Source organism: Urocitellus parryii, chromosome 8 (assembly GCF_045843805.1).
Source record: "Urocitellus parryii isolate mUroPar1 chromosome 8, mUroPar1.hap1, whole genome shotgun sequence".
NCBI classification, from domain to species: domain Eukaryota; kingdom Metazoa; phylum Chordata; class Mammalia; order Rodentia; family Sciuridae; genus Urocitellus; species Urocitellus parryii.
Window position 1 is genome coordinate 2635324 of NC_135538.1, and position 20881 is coordinate 2656204.

At 42.8% G+C, this 20881-nt stretch overlaps 1 protein-coding gene across 1 annotated transcript; it reads left to right on the forward strand.

The window, feature by feature from the left end:
• Nucleotides 1-681: 681 nt before the first annotated feature.
• Sft2d1 (SFT2 domain containing 1) lies at nt 682-20753 on the forward strand. The gene is made up of 8 exons (XM_026393144.2): nt 682-820; nt 10409-10495; nt 11296-11378; nt 12357-12438; nt 14205-14240; nt 16345-16403; nt 17958-17987; nt 20229-20753. The coding sequence occupies exons 1-8, from the start codon at nt 758-760 to the stop codon at nt 20266-20268; spliced, it is 480 nt and encodes a 159-aa protein (XP_026248929.1). The 5' UTR covers nt 682-757; the 3' UTR covers nt 20269-20753.
• The last annotated feature ends 128 nt before the right edge of the window (nt 20754-20881 follow it).

Genomic DNA, 20881 nt, shown 5'->3' on the forward strand with positions numbered 1-20881 from the left:
AGGAAGTATAGGACCCGATTCTCTAGGGTCTTCTGTTCTTATCAGGTACAATCTCTCCTGGAGGCAACAGGATGGACACGAACGTCTTTCGGGGACCCCCTTTTAAGGCTCAGATTTCAGCCAAGGGGAAAGTGGGTGAAAAGTTAAACGAGGCTTTTTCAGCCACGTTAACAAATCGGAGGGGCAGAACCTATCGCGACGGTGGGGAGGCGTCGGTGGAAAGGTTCCAACCTTCCCTCGAACCTCTGTGACCTTTCTCGGCAAGGTGGAGGGAGGGAGGGAATGCCACCTCCCGGTCGCTAGTGTCGTCGCCAGGCCTGAGGAGGGCGGCGGGCGCTCGCTGCGGGGCCGGCAGTGCCACTGCAGCCCGGAGGGCGGGCGACCTCGCGGAGACAAGCACGGCTCTCGCGGGCGGGGGAACAGCCGCCGGCTGCGACGTCCCAACAGTGCGAAACCTGCCACCATCCTGCAGCGCCGGCGTCGGCCTCCAGACCAGCCAGCCGCGCAGGAGCGGGACGGACCGTGCCCGCACGGACCCGGCCCCCGAAGGCGTCCTGCAGCTGCCGGGTGCACCCAGCCCTAGCGCGCGGGGTGGGCGGGGCGCCGACGCGCGTGAGCGCACAGCTAGCTACGGTGGCCTCATGGGCGCGCCGGAAGCGCCAAGCCGGACTTCCGGTCGGCGCGTGGGTGGAGGGGACTGGGTTCCGAGTTTCCGGGTGGGCGCCAGCGGCAGGCTCTGCGGCCCGCAGACTGGGCCATGGAGAAGTTGCGGCGCGTCCTGAGCGGCCAGGACGACGAGGAGCAGGGCCTGACCGCGCAGGTAGCAAGCGCGCCCGGCCGCGGCGAGGAGGGCGAGGGGGGCGTGGGGCGGCCGTGCTGGCCGGGGCCGCCGGGGCCCGCGGTCCGGGCCTGCCGGGCTCGGGAGCCTGGAGGAGGACGGGTCCGGACGAGCGGAGTCGTCTGCCGCGGCCTGAGGCCTAGCGAAGGCCTCTTAAAGGACGAGCGGCCCTGTGTCTGCACGGTCCCCGGAAGGCTGGGCGAGCCTGGTAAGCGCGGCTTCCCCGAGTTGAGAGGTGCGGTGGGGCTGCGCGGAAGCGCTCGGGCGGGCGCGGCCTCGGCCCCGCGAGCGGAACTCCGAGGCCGGCTGCCGCTGGGGCCTTCCGCTGGTCTCCTGGGCGCTCCTGGCTCCTTGTCGCGTTTGTTCAGCGCTTCTCGGGGACAGGGTTCCGGGCCAGCCCTCAAGCCTACGGAGACTGTCCAGCCTCTGCCCTCGGTGACTCTTAAGAGGATTGCAGGAGCCCAGGAGCCCGTAGATGACAACATCAGAAGTGACAGCCCATATTCTGTGCTCTACGTTATGCTGTTTGTACCACACTAGAGAGTGGCCATAGAGAGCCATGCGTGGCCACTTACATTTAAGTTAATTAAAATTTAATAAAATTTAGCTCCGTAGTCGCACTGCCCTATATTGAACCTATATTTCAAGTGTTCAGTGGGCACGTGTGGACACTGTATGGGCAGTGCATGTTTACCACATTTCCACTCCAGGAAGGTCTGTGGCACAGTGCTGCTGAGAACCTCGGGGACATGAAATTGATATTGTCCTTTCTCTTGAGGCTACTATCTGGAGTTGAGCAAGATGTGTAGAGATTTGTGTTGACAAATGTTGTTCATTCAACAAATCTTCAGGTTTCCAGCTTTGCTTGGCACTGTTCAAGATGCTAGTTAGCAGTGACCAACACAAAGGCCTTTCCCACACGTTTTAATTGGGGAACATTTAATAAACAAATGCATGCTGCATCAGGCAGCACTAAGCGCTAAAGAAATAATCAGCAGGTCCAGGAGCGAGGGATTGCATATTGTGTAGGGTCCTGGAGGAGGCTTCCCTGTGGGGGTGGCATGTGAGTGTAGAGCTGCAGGCCTCTGGGAGAGTCATGGAGAAGGGTCCCAGAGAACCTTGTGTGTTCCTTGGATTCTAGGCTAAGACAGGGTGACTGGAGCAGAGGGAAAGAGACAGGCATAGGAGGTAACGGCAGGAATGGGGTTGCCAAACTTGTTGTGTCTCCTACACTGTAGAAAAGATTTAGCTTTACTAAGTGTGGGGTGGATGGCTTTTGGTTTTGAGCAGAGTGACAAAGTACCCAGTGGATTTAAAGGATATTTCTCGTTGTTCTGTGGAGAACTGACTGTAGAATATAGGTGGAAACCCAGAGGCTGGTCAGGAGACTAATGTAGGAAGTAGTCCCAGTAAGAGATGGCTCACTGGGTTGCTTGAATTCATAATAGAAATGACAGTGGTGAAAATGGGCAGACTCTGTAAACGTCTTGAGTGTAGAGTTACAATATTTAGATTGAATGTGAGAGCAAGAGGAGTCAAGGCTGCCTCTGTGGTTTTGAGTTGAGTGACTGGAAAGATGGAGGCAACTTTAACTGGGATGTGGAAGGTGCAGATTCAGGGAAGAAAATCACTTCAGCATAGATGCTGTCTGAAGTGCCAGGAAACATGAAGTGGAGATGACAGGAAAGCAGTTGAAGGTAAATTTCTGGAGTCATAAGGAGGAAATAAGAGAGATGAACTTGCAAAAGGGTTGGGTGTAAGTAGAAAAAAGTTGAGTCTAAGATTTGAGACATCTCTGGATATCTCTGGTGTGTAAGGTTAGGAGGGTGAGCAGGCGACAACAGGTGAGGAAGGAGAACCAACCTAGAGAGACATCCTAGGAAGGGAGGGAAGAGAGGGTTTCATATGCTACAATGGATCCCTTAAGAGCTGAGATTATCAATGGAGGTCATTGGTTTTGGTGGTTATCTATGGCTCCGGAGGAAGAAAGAAAGAGATGATGACTATAGTATCTCAGTGATTTTGCTGTAAGGCAAAGAAGTAGATAGTGGTGGGATGATAAAGTAGGGTCATCTTTTTTTGCCGTGCTGGATATAAAACCCAGGGTCTGTTAGACAAATGTTGTTAGACTGCTTACCTATATCCCTAGCCCCAACATTTTATTTTATTTATTTATTTGGTACTGGTGATTGAACCCAGGGATACCTAACCACTGAGCCCCACCCCTTATTATTTTTTATTTTGAGACAAAGTCTCACTTAAGTTCCGAGGCTGGTTTTGAACTTGCAGTCCTCCTGCCCCAGCCTCCCAACATTTTATTTTTTAAGCTGGAAAATACTGGATGTTTCTGCAGACTTGCATATGATCCAGGAAAGGAGAAAATTATGATTCAGGCAACACAGTACCTTTGCAGGGTGCCTCCTGGGCATGTGGCAGTAATTGGGAAGCTGTAGGATTAGATGGGCAGTGGGAAGAGAATTGTGCAAGCTGCTGGAAGCAGATGCAGACGCAGATGCAGATGTGGTAGGTGGAGCAGGTGAGTTCTTCAGTGATTCCTGAGCTATTCTCACTGAAATAGGAAATACGGTTCCCAGCCATGAGTCTGGAGAAGGTGGGTCTTAGAAGTCTAAGGAAGAGGTATAAAGTAGTGGTTCAGAAGACTGGGAGTAGTGAGTCCATAGGGAATCACAGTAGACTTGTAGTTCCTCATCCCCACCTGCTGGTAGTGGTCCTAAACTGAAAGTGAGAGTTGGCAAGGTGAGCATTTTCTCTCCAGCCACATTTGCAGTGGAAGTGCAGGACAGGGTTCAGATTTGTCTAGTGAAGATGTTGAGAGCCACAGCCGAAGGGGCCCCAGCAAACTTCCAGCTGCCAGCTGATGAGTGGCTTACAGCAGCTCCAGCAAACTTCTAGCTGCCAACTGACTGGCTCCTCTGTGGTGATGCTCATTGGGTTGTTTCCCCGCCCTTTCAGACCAGGAGCTGCTCATTGGGGGACTTTTTTTGGCTCCGCCCATGCGACCCAGCCAGTCAGCCTCAAGAGCAGGAGGAGTGGGGGAGGTTGAGAGGCTTGTGGGAAGCCGGTGGTGGCAGTTGGGCTCTGAGGGTTTTCCTGAAGAGCTGTGTGGTTTGGCGTGTGTTCTAAAAATAAAGTTCGTTTCTTTTGACAAGTGGCTCCTGAATTGTGCCCAGCCAGACTGCGGCATATGGTGGCCCGTAGGGGGATCGAACCCGCGACCTTGGCGTTATCAGCACTGGGAGACCAACAGGGCATAGGGAGTTGGGATGGAGGGAAGGGGTAGACCCTTGGACTGTGGATGTTGGTGGGTGGCTGACTAGAGGTGCTGGAAGGAAGGAGTGATGTCCAGAAAATGGGGTACTTGAACTTGAGGTTAGAGACTACTGTGTTCATGGTGTGCTTGCTAGTAATAGATATGAGATTTGGTGGTGGAAGAATAAGCTCAGTGTGTCACTAGGACTGGGGTTCCAAGGAGGTTCCCTAAAAGGAAGTGGACCTCTTCTTAGGCTGTGAGGATCCTTAATATTGTTGCAGTAAAGAATTTAAGTTTGGGACAAAGTGAGGCACAGATTGATTTTATTGAGAAAAAGAAAACAGTGCCCACCCAGAGGAAGGTGCTGGCTGCAGTTTAGCAAGGCACATTTATGCACATAATATCTATAGTGCAGAGATGTGACTTAAGAAGGCCTGGTAGTCCTCATTTGTGTTGGTGACTGGACATGTTGACCAGTACCCACTAAGGGCCACTTTCTGTTCTTCTTTGTTTTTGGTGGAAATTGTGAATCATTTCTCCACCAGGGTTCAGTGTTCTGCTTTGTGAGCTTAAACAGTACTATGTTGGTGTGACACCAAGAGTTTACTGGAGAGTGTGACATAGATGAAGTAATTAGACCCTAAAAATACAAATCATGAGAATTTGTTGAACAGAGGCATTCTCTGACCTGATTTTCTTTTAGGTCCAGGTGAGGAAAGAAGTTATTTATGGATGGATTTCTGGCTAAGGTCTAATAATTGACTTAATAGTGCTGTTTGTGATCGAAGTTTGGGAAAATGACCTTTAAATCTGGACTTTTAATCCATGTGAAAGTAGGCTTTGAATCATGGCCCACTCTTGATTTGTCCTACATGTCTGCTTTTTACCTATTCTTATGTCTTGTTGGGGACGTGATGTAATAGCCCTGGGATGGTCGTGGCCCTCTGCCAGCCGAGAAGCTGGGTGAGGCAGTGGGTGTTGTGAGGTGTTCAGAAGCCTGGGCTGTTTCATCCTGCTGAGGTGGCTTGAGTCCTTGGGAGATGCCAAGTAGCCAGAGTTCTGGGCCTTCCTTATGAGATGTCTGGAAGAATTCAAGAAGGGAGAGGCCTGTAAATCCAGTCTTAAGAGGATCCCATTGTGTGTCCTCACCATAGGACACCATTGAAGTAAATCCAGACTCTCCCATGGCCTCTCAGAGCTGCCCTGCCTGGCTTCCACCCTCCTCCTTTGTGTCCCCAGGGCTCACCGTGTTCCAGGCCTCTTTTCTGGCAGTGGCATTTCTTTTTCTCTGAAGTGCCCCAGCCTGGCTCTTTTCAAGATTATATTCCTTGCTCCTGTGTCTTCAGAGAGGCCCTTCCTGGTTGCAGTACTCATTACCCCTGTGCTTCCTCTGTGTAACCTGCCCCCTTCTGTCACTACCTTTGATTTGTTGTTGGCTTTTTGTCATTGAACGTAAGGTCTTGTCTGTCCTGTCTACTGTTGTACATCCAGAGCCTATCAAGTACTTGCTGCGCAGTATCTGTTCTCAAGACTTGCGGGCCAGACAGGTGAGTGCTGAGAGGTTGAACTTGAACAGCTGCTGGGAGAAGAGCATCTGTTGTTAGTCACATAGGAAGGATCTCACAAGGGAATGTGCTCCACAGGTCTTTTATTCCCCCCAACTTTAATAAGTTGCAAGGTATCTCAGTCTCTTCTGGTTGTTCTAACAAGATACTTTAGCTAGGTGGCTTACAGACAACAAAAGTTTATTTCTCACAGTTCTGGAGGCCAGAAGTCTAATACAGAGGTACCAATAATCCTGTGTTTGGTGAGAGTTGCTTTCTGATTTGTAGATATACTTTCTTGCTGTGTCTTCCTGGTTGAAAGGGGCCAGGGAGCTCTCTGGGGCTCTGTTCCCATGACCTTATCACCTCTCAAAGATTCTGCCTCCTTCCTTTATCACCTTGGTGTTTAGGGTTTTAACACATGGATTTTGGAGGAACACAGGAACTCACAAGTTTTGAGACAAGTCGCTTGTGGATCGACTGTGTTTACAAGTGGAAGTAATTTGTCTTAATGTTTCACTTAAAAAGTTCATCACATGGAAGATGGTAATAAGAAAAAAACAACATATTGTACAAATTAAGCTCTCTTTCCTTTTATCACAGGGTTGGAAGTATAACATCTGCTCTCATATTGTGGAATATGTATTTGGTCTTCCTCCTGCTTCTTGGCATACAACTCCTAAAATCCTTGGAATCTCTGATGCAATAGTGTTTTTCTGTATGCCAGTGAATCAGCCTACAGGTAGCTTCAGGATGGGAGCTGATCCCCTGAAAGACCAAGGCAGGATTAGAGGATTTGGAACTATTAGCCTTGTCCTCCAGCCATCCAGGAGAGTTGAAGGTTGTCAATCACCAGTGGCCAGAGATGTGATCTACCTATGCAGTGAAGGACAGGGCTCTGAGCTACTGAACACAGAGAGGCTCCCAGAGGGTGTAAGCCCCAGTTGACCCTGGAGGCTCCATGCCCCTTACCTCGCCCAGTGCCTTTCTCTCCCCTGAATCCTATATGACATCCTTCATAATGAACCAGCGAAGGTAAGCAAGTGTCTCCCTGAGTTCCAAGAGCTGCTTTAGAGGAATCATGGAACCTGAGGAGGGGGTTTTAGGCAGTCGGTCAGAAGTGCAAGGAAACAAGAAACAATTGGCATCTGAGAGGCAGTCTTGGGGACTGGTCTTTGGGTCTGCATTGCACCCAGGTGGTGGGTGAGTTCCTGCTAGGTCCATGTGCAGTGGACTGCCTGCCTGGTGTGAGCAGGCAAGGCTGAGTTTGAGTTGGTGTGCCCTCTGTACCTTCAGAATTCCCTTACCTGTCAAACTTGCTGTTCCTTGTGGATCTTGAGGAGGTGGTTAGGGGGAGAGGAAAGAAGGTGAGGACAGGATCAGGAAGAAGCTCTTCCCTTCTGGGGAGAGGAAGCTGAGACTGCAGAGGGAGGGGACACAGGAACACTGGACATTTGAAGGCAGTGCCATAGGATGAGCTGTAGAGCCTGGCCCCCAGGGGAGTGTTGAGGGTCTGGTGCTGCTGAAGTGGAGATGAGACCACATAGGTCTAGGTGCTAGTGCCCTTGCCCAGCACTTAGAACAAGTAGCAGCACTCAGTATGCATTCTTTAAACCAGTAGGTGAGCACATGAATGAGTGTGCAGAGGCGGAGGGTGACATCAGGAGAGATTTTGTATGTTTAAGATAGAAGAGGCTTAAGCATGTTTAAAAGTAGGTGGTCATGGTCTTAGGATGGTATACTAGAGAAAAACCCCATTAATGTTAATTTTGGAGAGTGTCTGAAGGACTGGGTCCTAAAACAGGTGGGCAGGACCACCAGAGCTAATAGGAGAAGACCTGACCTGGGAACCAGAGCAACATGTAATTTCCACTGAAAAAGGTGAAGACAAGGACCTGATAAGGGCTCCCCCAAGGCTGAGGACCAGCCCAAGTGGTAGCTATTGAGTCAACTTGCTGCTGGGAGAAGTTTTATCATTAAGCTACATACTGGATTTTGGCAGTGCAGTAGGAAGGGATTTCAGTTAGGAAGTGAGCCCTGGGAGTGGGAAGTGCGAGGAGTTGGGGAGGGTGGTGGAGGCCACTGTAGGTTAGGGAAACAAAAAGACCAGGCTATTCACATGGATGCATCACAAGGATCAGAACAGGACTGAATGAGATAAGAAGAGCAGAGGTGACCAATTAAGAGGGTGAGGGGGGCTCTTGAGTTTGTGAGCTTGAGTAACCAGTGGGCAGTACTACTTGGAATGGCCTTAAGGAGAGGACCCCAAGGAGGTGTGGTGTGGAGCCCGTTCCAGAGGGTCTTAGACACTTCTGCTCATTTGCTTTCTGATCTTTTTTTTTTTTTCTTTTGACATCATTATTTTGAAAAAGGATAGGTAGGAATACTGGGTTTGGTGTAGGAATTGAAAGCCACACACATTTCCTTTCTTCCATGGCAGTAGCTGGGAACCAGACCCACTAGCACCCCCAGCCATGCAGTGGCTTAGCTCTGCTGTTGCTGGCTACAAATTAGCATCTGGTTTTCTTTTTCTTTTCTTTTATTAAGTGCAGTTTGGTTGCAAGCAGTACTTTGTTTACTGCAGCAGGAAGAAGGCCCTGAGAATGGGGAGAGGGGCCCTTACTCTTGAGGCCCTTTCTCTTTGCTTCCTCTTCTGTTGGTGACAAGTAAAATAATTGGTGGCAATTGAGGGGGAGGGGGATAGCAGTTTTAAAGAGTTTGTATTTTTGTCCTAAGACTAAGTGATCACCAAAGTTGCTGATTTAGTGGGATAGTTCCTCATCCCGTTGTTACCCAACAAGGTCAAAGAAGAAAATAGCACCTACATCTTATGCAAAACAAAGGAGGGGGTGGCTCTTTCTCTTACTTAGAAATGCAGAGCCAGGTTTTCTTGCATGTTGAAGCATTGTAGAATTTTCTTACTTAAGAGTCGGGAAATCTGTGGTGGTTTTTTTTTCCTGTGCCTGGAACACAAGTCATTTGCTTATGAATTTGATTATTCTGTATTTACAAATGGAAATAATTTATCTTTATTTTCATTTTAAAGATCATCACATAAAAGATGGCAATGATAGGCAAAAGACCTATTGTACAGTTAGCCATGCCATTCCACTACTGCAGGAAAAATAAATGGAAAAATGAACCGTTGAACATGGAAACAATGGGGTGACTTAAGTTTGCAAAGGAAAGTTAAATGAATGTTTTTTCTTTTCCACTTAAATCCTGACATCATTGTAGTTTCACATCATTAGTAATCATGATCAGTGTACTATTTCCACTTTTTAATTGACATAAAAGTTGTGTATATTTATGGTGTGCACCATAATATTTTGATATATGTATACATATATTGTGGAATGATAGAATGAAACTATGAATGTTTCTAATTTTTTTTAAATGAAACATTTTTTTAAAAATGAAATAGTGTACAGGCTTTAGGTTGTATTCTGTTCTAGGTAGTTAAAATGTACTTGGTATATGTTTTCTCTGATCAGAATGAAATTTAGATGTTCTCGTAGACAAGTTCATTCTTTATCTAAAACCAGGTAATTTGTTTGGCTATGACATTGCTGAAAATGTTTATGAATTAAAGCAAACTTTAAAAAAAATGTTAAAAGTGATTTGTGTGATATTGACATAGTACTTAGTATTTTGTCTGATTTTCATGCTGCATGTGGATTCTCAGCTTGACCACTGAGGTAAGGCTGTAACCAAAGGTATTGTGAGCTGTTGTATATAAACTTCCTGATTTTGTTTCATTATTCTTGAAAATACATTATAAGCATGTGGTCTTATTTTTAAGTGTTATAATAATGTAAGTTAGAAATTTAAATTTGGGGATTTAATTCAAGACTGTTGACAGTTGTTCAAATTCATTGGGAAGATAAGTTTTAATAGTGTCTTGGTAGTCTAAATTCACTAGGTCATCACTGTACTGTTCAAAGTATGCTTCTGCTTCTTCCTACATAGTTGGGTTAGAATTTGCATGGCATGTAGTCTTTTCATGGTGGAAGAGGTATCTAAGGCTCTCAAGAGAGCTTTTTGAGAGTAGATGTTGTCCAAAGGTACTGGTGCCTGCCCAGGCGTCCTGCTCAGGCCCTGCAGTGTCCTTTGCTGCTGCCCCCTGTAAGTCTTGCAGTCACCCACTGGGGAGGGGTTGCAGAGCGCCAGCCTGCCTTAGGCAGCCCTTCACTCTTGCCACTCATCACCAGGGCCCAGGCGGACCTCCAGCTGAAACACTGCCTTTTTTGGTACCTTCTGCTTCCCTTGCAGCCTCTCTCATTCCTCTTAAAGGATTCTGCTGAGAACAGTTCTTGTAGGAGCATCCCATCCCAGGCTTTAAGACCTGCAGAAGTTGAGGGAATGTAGGATGAACCCTGTGTGCCCCACCCAGCTTCAGTTACCACCTGTTACCTGCTTTGTCTTATCTTTCCCACTTTACATCCTCAAGTGTGTCACAACATACCTCACACATGATGTCATTTTATCCAGATCAGTATCATCTATGGCCCTGAACATGTAAGGGCTGTACTAACTCCTACTACCAAACCTGGCAAAATTACGTTATTCCTCAGTGTCGCCTGATACAGACCATGTTCATATGTCCTCCACCACCGTGGTAGTGATACTACAATGTACAAAAGAAATCAAAGGTTCAGTGTATGTGTTAAGGTAAAACATTGCTATAAGTTAGAATAATCAGTTTAGTGCATGGTGATTTAAGAACATGTTCTCAATTGTCCCTTCTTCCCTTAGGTCCTGGATGCCTCGTCTCTTAGTTTCAACACCAGATTGAAATGGTTTATCATATGCTTTGTGGCTGGCATTTTCTTTTCTATCCTTGTGAGTTAAGGCTTTATATTGCTTAATTATTTTTATTTTGTATTAGATTAATATCCCATTTGGTACAAATAAGCAATCTGCTTTATCTGAATTCCTGTTAAGACTGTTTTGATGGAGCATAGTCACTTGAAATAAAGGGATAGAGATTAATAAAAAGATGCAGAAATCAGTAGTTCAGGGAGTTCTAAGAATTATTGAAATAATTTTAAGAAAAATCATGCCTCACATGCGAGAGGCCCAGGTTCAATCCCCAGCTCTGATAAGAAAATAAAAGAGAAATCAACATGAGTTAAGAGAACTGGAAAGTCAAAAATTTAGATATGTTTATTACATATCTTTTTTTTTTTTTTTTGGGTACCGGAGATTGAACTCAGGGGCATTCAACCACTGAGCCACATCCCCAACCCTTTTTTGTATTTGATTTAGAGACAGCATCTCACTGAGTTGCTTAGCACCTCACCAATGCTGAGGCTGGTTTGAACTCGCAATCCTCCTGCCTCAGACTCCTGAGTTGTTGGGATTACAGGGGTGAACCACTGCGCCCGACTTTATTACCTTTTTTAACTCGCCATTTAAAATGGATGTTTACTTTAAATAGCATAAGATTTACTGAACAAATACAAAGACAGTTTTCTTCTGGCTTATTTATATTTGTTTAGGAAAATAGGCAGAGGATTCAATTTAATGTATGTCATTGAAAATTAACTGTTTTTATATGTAACTGGACTCATAGTAACACTTACATTTTAAGCCTTTAAGATTATAAAATCATTTTTACCTCATTGTAATGTCTGACTCAGGGAACTGGATTGCTGTGGCTTCCTGGAGGCGTAAAGCTTTTTGCAGTGTTTTATACCCTTGGGAATCTTGCTGCATTAGCCAGGTATGGATATAATTTAGCTTCTCAAAATAGCTTGTTTGCTGTCACTTCTAAATTTGCCTTTCTCATAGCACTTTGCTAATAGGATGTTTCCATAGGTCTACACATGTTGTAAACATAGCCAGACTTTATTCCATAAATACCTAGTGATTCCGGCCATGTGGCCAGCTACCATAATACAGAGTACTACTATGAGTAGCCAGCATTTGTAGGAGCATGTACTGTGCACCAGGGACTATTCTGAGTGCATGGTGTCAGGATAGCAGGTTTATGGGGCAGGTACCAGTATCGTATTTAGCTGGAGATGGTAGTGCAGAGGGGGCAGGTCACTTGCTCACCATTTGATCCTCATAAGTTGCCTGGGGCAGACACAGGGCTCCAGAGCCCAGGCTTGTAGTGGCTATGCTGTAGTTCTTCTCTTGTGGAGCTTGGGTTTTATGAGGGAAAAGTCACACAGTAAACCAGAAAAAGATCTGAAGTTGTTGGTACAGGGCAGAGAACATAAAATTGGTGCCCCAGCAATGACAGGGTAGCTGTATTAGGTTGGGGTTTGAGGTTTCCTAATTTATAAAAGCAGACATTTATTCCTTATAACTTCAAGGGCCAGGAAGCCCAAGAGCTAGGATTCAGTTGTCTGGTAAAGGCCACATCCTGGGGGTGGGGGGTGGGGGGTGAATGCCCCCTTCCCCTCCCTCACATGGTAGGAGAATGGAAAAGCAAGCCTCTGGGGACACCTTGTTTATTGCACCCTACTCTTGCTCCAGGGAGCGGCCCAGGCCTCCTCACCTCTCAAGATGCAGTCGAGTTGATGGCACAGACTGTAGGTTGTCTGCTAGAAGAATTGGCAAGTGTCCTGTAAAGTCAACGAAAAGCAAAACAGATTGAGGGAGAGAGCTAACAAGGTTTCTTTTTTTAAAAGTTTATTTTTGTTTAGCCAGACAAATGAACGTGATCTCTGTTATTTTTTTTTTTTTCAAATAGTACGTGCTTTTTAATGGGACCCGTGAAGCAGCTAAAGAAAATGTTTGAAAAAACTAGAGTACTTGCAACAGTCATTATGCTTGTAAGTAAATATTGGCAGTTTTAAAAACCGTATGTTGTAGTGTTTTTCATTATTATGTCCTCAAGGCCGTGTTGTTAAAGAATTTGAATTATAGAGTGTTGTCTAAAGTTATTGGATTGAAGAGGCCTACTTACTATTTTTGTAGCTTTGTAATTATAATTATAACAAAGACTGGAGCTGGGTATGTTTTCATTTTCAAGCCTATAGATTGTTGGATGGTCTGTAATCTTTGGAGGGTTAGGAGTAGAAGACAGGTGACTTCTGAGTCTACCTCTCAGGTAGAATGGGCATATTTGTCGTTTGGTTTTTGTCCCTTCCCTATTTACTAGTGGACAAATAATTCTGCTAATATGGCTTCTGTGACCACACCTTTAAGTTGCCCTTCATTGCGTTGGGGGTTCTGTTCCTATCAGTCATCACTCTTAAATGACTTGTTCTCTTTATCTTAAACCAGGGGTGGGGGGTATGAAAGCCACACTTATAGTCAGAAAGTTTCCATCATCGTACATTTTGAATTTTAGCTGAAAATAAGTGTTTTGTGTGAGATGGGTAGAGGAACCCTTCCTCCACTTCATCATCCTGCCTCTGGTACCAGCTTACCTATTCTGCTTCTCTTATAGATTTTTTTTTTTTTTTACTTAAAACATTTGTGCTATTTAAAGAATTTAAACATAAGCATTAGCCAATAAGTGTTACTTTACTTTTAACTGTTAACATTAGCTTTTCAAACACAACTCATTTTTAGCTTCTTTATTCAACTTTATGCTTTTTATTATCATTTTTATAACTCTTCCAGTTGTTTTGAATTTCCTATATTAGCATTTATATCAACATATGTCTTAGCATTTAACTTTGCCTAAGTTACTAGGAAACTATCTCCTACTGTTAGACTACAGGATGTTTTTATTCCACTAAGATTTTGCTTGGATTTGTTTTATTTACAATATCCTGGCATTTATGATTAACAGTTTTAGTAGTATACCTTAAACCAACACATGTAGTGAAGAGAATGTTAGACTGCAGCAAGTATCCCCCAAGGGACCATAGCTCCGGTGTGACACATTGTGGAATAGCTCAACCTGTCTAGCTCGCTATTGACATGGAGATTTGTTTCTAACTCAGCCCCCTATGCCTGCCAGCCCTATGTCAGGTGTGTCATAGAAAATCCTTTTAATATTTTGAGCAGGTGGATAGGTGCACCTCTTTAAAGAGAAGAAAATGTCTAGATGGGCCCACTGTTTAGCAGGGACCCCTAGGTTATAGGTATCAGAACTAGGGTCCCTTAGGTCTCTAGCTTAGACCTCCAGCCTGCTTGTGAAAACATAGGGTGGCTGAAGTTGCTTTCATGAGGATGTGGAATGATAATGTAATCTTTTGTATGAAAAAAAATATTAGGGTCACCATGTAAAATTCAATACAACTGAACTTACTATGTACTGCCAGTTGTGCTAATGCTAACCATTGGCACTGTTATTAAATTTTAACAGGAGCATAAGAATAGCTTTTTGTCATTCGAAATATTCTTAAACTCAAAAGTTCTTTCAGTTTAATCAAACATTTATTAGGTGCTTTACTTTGCCAAGGAGTATTGCAATCAGGGACTTCAAGTAAAAGAATAGTCGTGGAAGATACGTGTAAAACTAGTCCGCCGTCTCATTGTTTTAGTTGTAAGGTATATTGCCTATGCAAGTGAATGCAAGGTAGTCAGTGTGTTTTTATTAGACTTTGAAGATCTCACATTTATTACTTATCTTCCCTTCCTGTAGCTCTGCCTCATATTCACCTTGTGTGCCGCTCTTTGGGTAAGTTGCATCAGCTTGCTAGCTTTCTGCCAACTGTCCCCTCTGCACCTGAGGTGTTCTTACATCATCATCTCAAAATGACTCCCAAGTTCAGTTTCTTAGGACTTACCGAAGATCGTGTGTTCTTAAAACATGACTTGGCAACATCTAGTTGGCTGGACATAAGGTAGATACTGCTGCCCATGAGATAGATAGAGGAGGTTGTTAACAAGTGGGTCCCCTTGTGTGTACTTACCCTTAGGCTGTGTTGATGCCTCTGACCACACCTGGATGGGGAGAGGCCCAGGCAGATGCCTGGGTCCTCTGCTGTACATGGGCTGTGCTTTTCATGCTGCTACAGGAGGAAGCAGCAGTGAGCAAGTGCAGTGATGAATGACAGGTAGGCAGGCCAATAGTAGAGAGGCCTGGAGAATAGAACGGTTAGCAACAAGGAACAGCAGAGTCTCAGTCACTCCTGTACCACTTGTGAGTAAGCAAGCAGCTCTTTATTAGCTCTTGAAGAAATTATATTATAACAATTCATTTTATTTATTGGTGTGCCTGATTCTTCATTATATTTCTTTACTTACAATCCTTTGCCTCCTTCCCAAGAGATTTTGAGGCAGTTCTTGAGCGGTCAAGAAAACATCACATTTTTTAAAAAAAGGGTATTGTACAATATATTTTAGAAATATTCTAGCTGGGTGCAGTGGTACACACCTGTAATCCCAATGACTCAGGAGGCCAAAGCAGGAGGATCCCATAAGTTCAAAGCCAGCCTCAGCAACTTAGCAAGGTATTTTACAACTCATTGACCCCTGTCTCTAAAAAATACAAAAAAGGGCTGGGGAATGTGGCTCAGTGGTTAAGCGCCCCTGGGTTTAATCCCCGGTACAAAAAAAAAAAAAAGAAAGAAATATTCTATAAAGCCAGTCATGGTGGTACATGCCTATAATCCCAGTGTCTTGGGAGGCTGAGGTAGAAGGATCACAAGTTCAAGGCCAGTCTGGGCAACTTAGTGAGATCTTGTCTTAAAATAAAAAGTGTTGGGAATGTGGCTCAGTTGTTAAGCACCCTTGGGTTCAATGCCCAGTTACCGCCCCCACACCCCACCAAAAAATTCTGATTTTCTTTTTTTATTCTGAGCATTTAAGACTGGCTTTAGTTATATGAGATGCCTTCTAGACTTCATTTTCCAAAAATAAAAGAATATTTGTTTTTCTTTTGGTACCAGGGATTGAACCTGGGATGCTTTAACCATTGAACTATATCCCCAGCCCTTTAAAAAAAATTATTTTGAGATATAGGGTCTTGCTAAGTTATCTAGGGCCTTGTTAAGTTGCTGAGGTTGGCTTTGAACTTGCAATGACTCAGCCTCTCGAGCCAGTGGGATTTCAGGCATGTGCCACTGTGCCCAGCTAAAAATGTTCTTAAATAATTTTTGCACATCCCTGGGAAATACTAATTTCCTATTTTGGAATAGTATAGCAGCCTGCTTGTAAAAAGATTCGCAATAAGTAAATAAAAATAAAAAATAATTATAAGGATGGAAGTGTAGCTTGGTGATCGAGCATTTGCTTAGCTTACTCAAGGCTCTGGGCTCAACCCCAGTACCACAAAAAAGTAAAAAATAAAAATAATGATAGTCAAGAAATTGTCAAGATAGATTATTTTAACGCACCCATGGAACTATTTATATTCCAGAAGATCATAGTAATATACAGTTCTCCTTCAAAAAAATCATTCAAAAGGAGCAAGGGGAATGAGTAAGTAAATTCCACAAGAATTGTGAATTTAACTAAGTAGGATTTTAAATATTGATTCTGGAAAAGTTGACATTAATGTCAAAGACCTAACCTTTAAAAGTTTTATATTTTCAGCCTGTGCACAACTATTTTAGTGAAGTTTATTTAATGTCATATATTTTGCAGTATTTAAATTAATAGTTAAAGACACTTTTTGAAAGGAAATATACTTTATGGGTATTTAAGTTTCTTAAATCAGACTACAATTTAATAAAGAAAATAAAATATCTACATTTTTAAAGGGGAAGAAGAATTGAACTTAATTGTACAAAGTATGTTTTAAAAATTTGAACTCACCATTCTCTGTTTTTGCTTTTTAGTGGCATAAGAAGGGACTGGCCTTACTATTCTGCATATTGCAGTTCTTATCAATGACCTGGTAAGTCTTTTATTACACTAGTTAAAAAGCTAAAGTGACTTGAAATGTTATAAACATTTTGTTTGGAACCTGTAACGCCCTAAAAATGGACCCAGATCTCCTGCAAGACCAGGGGAAAGGAGGTTTGGGGTGAATCCTTTTGTTCTTGACAGCATGCTTCAGTGGTACCTTGGGAGAGCTGTGGAGTTGGTACACTGGTAGTGGGCTGGGAGTGGGAGTGTTCTCAGGAAGTTACAGAGCACTGCGTTCCATGAAGAAAAATAAGAAATGTAGGGGATGTCACATGGATCCATCAAAAAGGGAAATGTAGGACACACCCAGGAGGATCAGTTTACTGGGCATTCTGCTCCCTGTTGCTGGGTGATCAGTCACAGGAAGAATTTATTCCCGTATGGCCCCGTAAAGGCTGGAGTTTTCCTCTACATGGCAGCGATTATGTTACTTGTTAAGAACTGCTTTTGAGCTGTCTCTCTCTTCTCCCTCTTCTCTGAATGTTGAGGTGCCCTTCTCTTGTGTGTCTTGCACTGCAGCTCATCTTCCTGCAGGCAGGCAGTGCATGTTGTCTGCTTAAAGGTGTCCCTAGGCTAGCTCCTTGCCTCTTCTGTGTTGGAGGGATAGAGTGCTTTTCCTGTTCTTTTAAAGCCCTGTCTTGCTTGTCGTAACTCCTTCCTAGTTTCAGATCTCCTGTTTGATGTCACCCATCCTGGGATCAGTCATTGTTTTGGCCTAATTCCCATCCTTCCCTGATAGATTTAACATCAGTGAATGTTAAATATAGTTCTTTACATATTTCAAAATAACTATGCTGTTATATATAGTGTTACATTTTACTTTTTCATTAGAATCTGAAGAAATTTAATTGAATCTCTTATTTTCTCTAATATTCTACCTTTTAGTATCTAATCTATACTCAATAATTGATTTATCCCCAAAGGAAAACATAATTAACATTGTTATTTTACAAGTTCCTATTTTTTTAAAAATAACTTAAGAGAATAACTTTTTTATTATAAGAAGCTCAAACTTCAGTATGTATCAGAATCATCTAGGGAGTTTTTGTTAATGTTGGTCTGGGAGCGTAGCTCAGTAGTAGAGGCTCACCCAGCTTGCTTAAGGCCCTGGGTTTGGTCTTACAGACAAAGAAAGCACAGAATGCTTGATAAAGCAATCTTGTGATTGAGGAGGTCACAGTGGGGCCTTGTGATCCACACCCCACCACCCCCTCCCCGTACCGGGGTTGAACCCAGGGGGAACTTTGCCACTGACCTACATCCTCAGCCCTTTTTATTTTGAGACAGGCCTCACTAAATTGCTGAGGCTGGCCTTGAACTTGGGATCCTCCTGCCTCAGCCTTTCAAGTCACCACATCTCCCAGCTAGTGATTTACACCTTAACAAGCTCTCAGATGGTACTGTTGATGTTCTGAGCTCACATCTTGAGAACCATGATATAGTATTCTGCTGCCATGCTGGTCATGCTGCTAGCCATTGCCACTTGGCATAAAGGAAGCTATGATGTAGAACAAATGTCAACATACTTGAATTTTTCTTGCAGGTATAGTCTGTCGTACATCCCATATGCAAGGTGAGTTTGTTTGAATTCTGTCTTATTCTTTCTGGTCCTTTAACTATTTTTACACAAATACATAAATTTAAATAATTTTTATATTAAAACATTGTTTAAGAAGTTTTTCAGTTGTCTTTGGCTACGTTTTTGCTTAAAGAGATAAAAAGAAGGTTGTCATATAAAGTATCTCTGTTGATGCGTTCTTCAGGCTGGAAATTTACTCCTGTCTTACCACATGAACTTTCTCAGGGAATTTTTACAAGAGATTCTGGATCCTTCTATAGCTGTGCATGTTCAGTAAGTAGGATGCAGAGACTCTGGTAAAAAATATTCTGCTTTTGAACAAAATGGGAAAGTTACTAGAAAATGGCATATGATATATAGATGTTTTTAGCAGCAGAAACATCTGTAATCTGCATGTCAAGAGATGACAGTTAATTCCTTACATTTTCCAGAGCAGTATATTAGTTTTAGTTGGGGAAGAAAAACAAAACTAATTCCAGCCTTCAACTTGATAGATTTAGAAAAAGGTTCTGGTCACCATTTGACCCAGTTATCCCTCTCCTTGGACTATACCCAAAGGAGTTAAAAACAACATACTACAGGGACACAGCCACATCAATGTTTATAGCAGCACAATTCACAATAGCTAAACTGTGGAGCCAACTTAGATGCCCTTCAGTGGATGAATGGATAAAAAAAAAATGTGGCATATATACAGAATGGAATTTTACTCAGCAATAAAAGAGAATAAAATCATGGCATTTGCAGGTAAATGGAAGGTGTTGGAGAAGATAATGCTAATTGAAGTTAGCCAATCCAAATGTGTTCTCTGATATAAGGAGGCTGACTCATAGGGGGGTAGGGAGGGAGAGCATGGGAGGAATAGAAGAATTCTAGATAGGGCAGAGAGGTGAGAGGGAAAGGGAGGGGGCAGGGGATTAGCAAGGATGGTGGAATATGATGATCATTATTATCCAAAATACATGTATGAAGACAGAATTGAGTGTCAACATACTTTATATTCAAACAGAGATATGAAAAATTGTATACCTGTATTGTGGTATATATGTGTAATAAGAATGGTAATGCATTCTGCTGTCATTTTTTTTTTAAATCAATTAAAAAAAAGAAAAATGTTCTGGTGAGGCATGGCTTTGTTTCTTTGTAAAATTTGGAAACCTATGTATTTTAAAAGCCAGCAAAATTACATACCTAATATGAACAGTGAAGGGAATTGGTAGAATTTCTATTTTTTAAATTTTTATTTCACTTTAAAAAAAGAGAAAAAGCAGAAGAGTCACAGATGAGAAGACTGTAGAACAGGGTCCACGTGGTAATTGTACTTCAGCAACTTGGCTAGGAGCCTCTCCATGTTTTGAGATGTACTGTCCACCCCTGCCTTGCATGAGGCTGCATAGACAGGGCACAGCTTCTGGAAAATGACCCACCCCTTCCCAAGGAGTTAGGATCCTGCATTGGAAAGTAACATGCAAGAGAAGCCTCAGATTTTATTATTGTAATTTTTAACAGTCTAGGCTGGGGCCATGGCTCAGTGGTAGAGCACTTGCCTAGCGTATGTGAGGCACTAGGTTCAATTCTCAGCACTGAATATAAATAAATAATTGTCCAATGACAACTAAAAATGTAGTAAAAAAAATTATTAAAAAAAGAGAGAAAAAGAGAATTTTTAATATTTATTTTTTAGTTTTCAGCGGATATAACATCTTTATTTGTATGTGGTGCTGAGGATCAAACCTGGGCCGCACGCATGCCAGGCGAGCGTGCTATCACTTGAGCCACATCCCCAGCCCTAAAAAAATTTTTTAAAAAAATGTAACAGTCTAGGTAAAAGGGTTTTTAAAAAATGAATAGACATTCTAAGTAGGAGTTCAAACATACGGTTATAAAAGTGTGAAAGTTTGGGAATTGTTAAGATGCAATAATAAGCATTTTGCTTTTAAAATCCAGTTTCTTCGTTCTTTTTAAAAGTTAATTCTTTTGTCAGTTTTGGTGTTTATATTTATTTCTTCGAGTTAAAATCAGCATATGTGCTGGTAAAGATTTTCTAAATAACATTTTAAAAGTTAGCAAAATATTTAAGTCTCGGTTTTTGATTTTAACTGATATTCAAAACCGTGTAGTTGATCAACGTGCTGGAGCCCACCAAGCCCATTGTAGAAAGGCAACTGAAAGTTTGGCAGGGAAACCTGGAGCAGACTGGTTACATTCTCTGCGCTTTCCTTCCTCTTGTCACAGGGATGCGGTACTTAAATGCTGCTCTTCTCTTCTAAGTTGAAAATCAGAAACTGCTCCTGGAAAAGCACCTTGGGATGCTTAGAGTCCCTTGCTAGTGAAGCACACTGTTCCTGGTGCAGTGGTCACTCCAGCAACAACCACAGGACAGCGTAAGCCCTTCTGCATACTGGTCAGACCACACACTCAGTTAAAAAGCTAAATGTGCCTAGCTTTAACTTTGCTGTATCATTAACATGCTCTTCCAAAGATAAAGAGATTTTAATCATTGCCAATTTTAAATAATTTTAGCCAGTTTTTTTAATCTTTTCAAAACAACTTTTAAAATGTGAATATTTAAGGGAGAAATCTGTGCTGTGAGAGATCCTTAGCTTATTTGGCTTTTTAAAAGTGTCTATGTTTTTAAGACATCCTTTTTTTAAAAAACTTTAAAAATGTGAAACTTTTTACTGTAAGCTTAAAATTGCTTATTACATGTAATAAAAATAATATATGTGTATATATCTTTAAAATTTGAAATAAACCCATCCTTGGAAAAAACAATAACATCTTCTGTGTTGAATTTGTAGTATTTTAAGTGATTCAGTTCAACAGAATTTAGTCGGGCATTATATTCTTTCTGTAGAAAAATAAATACAAAAAAAAAAATAAAGAAA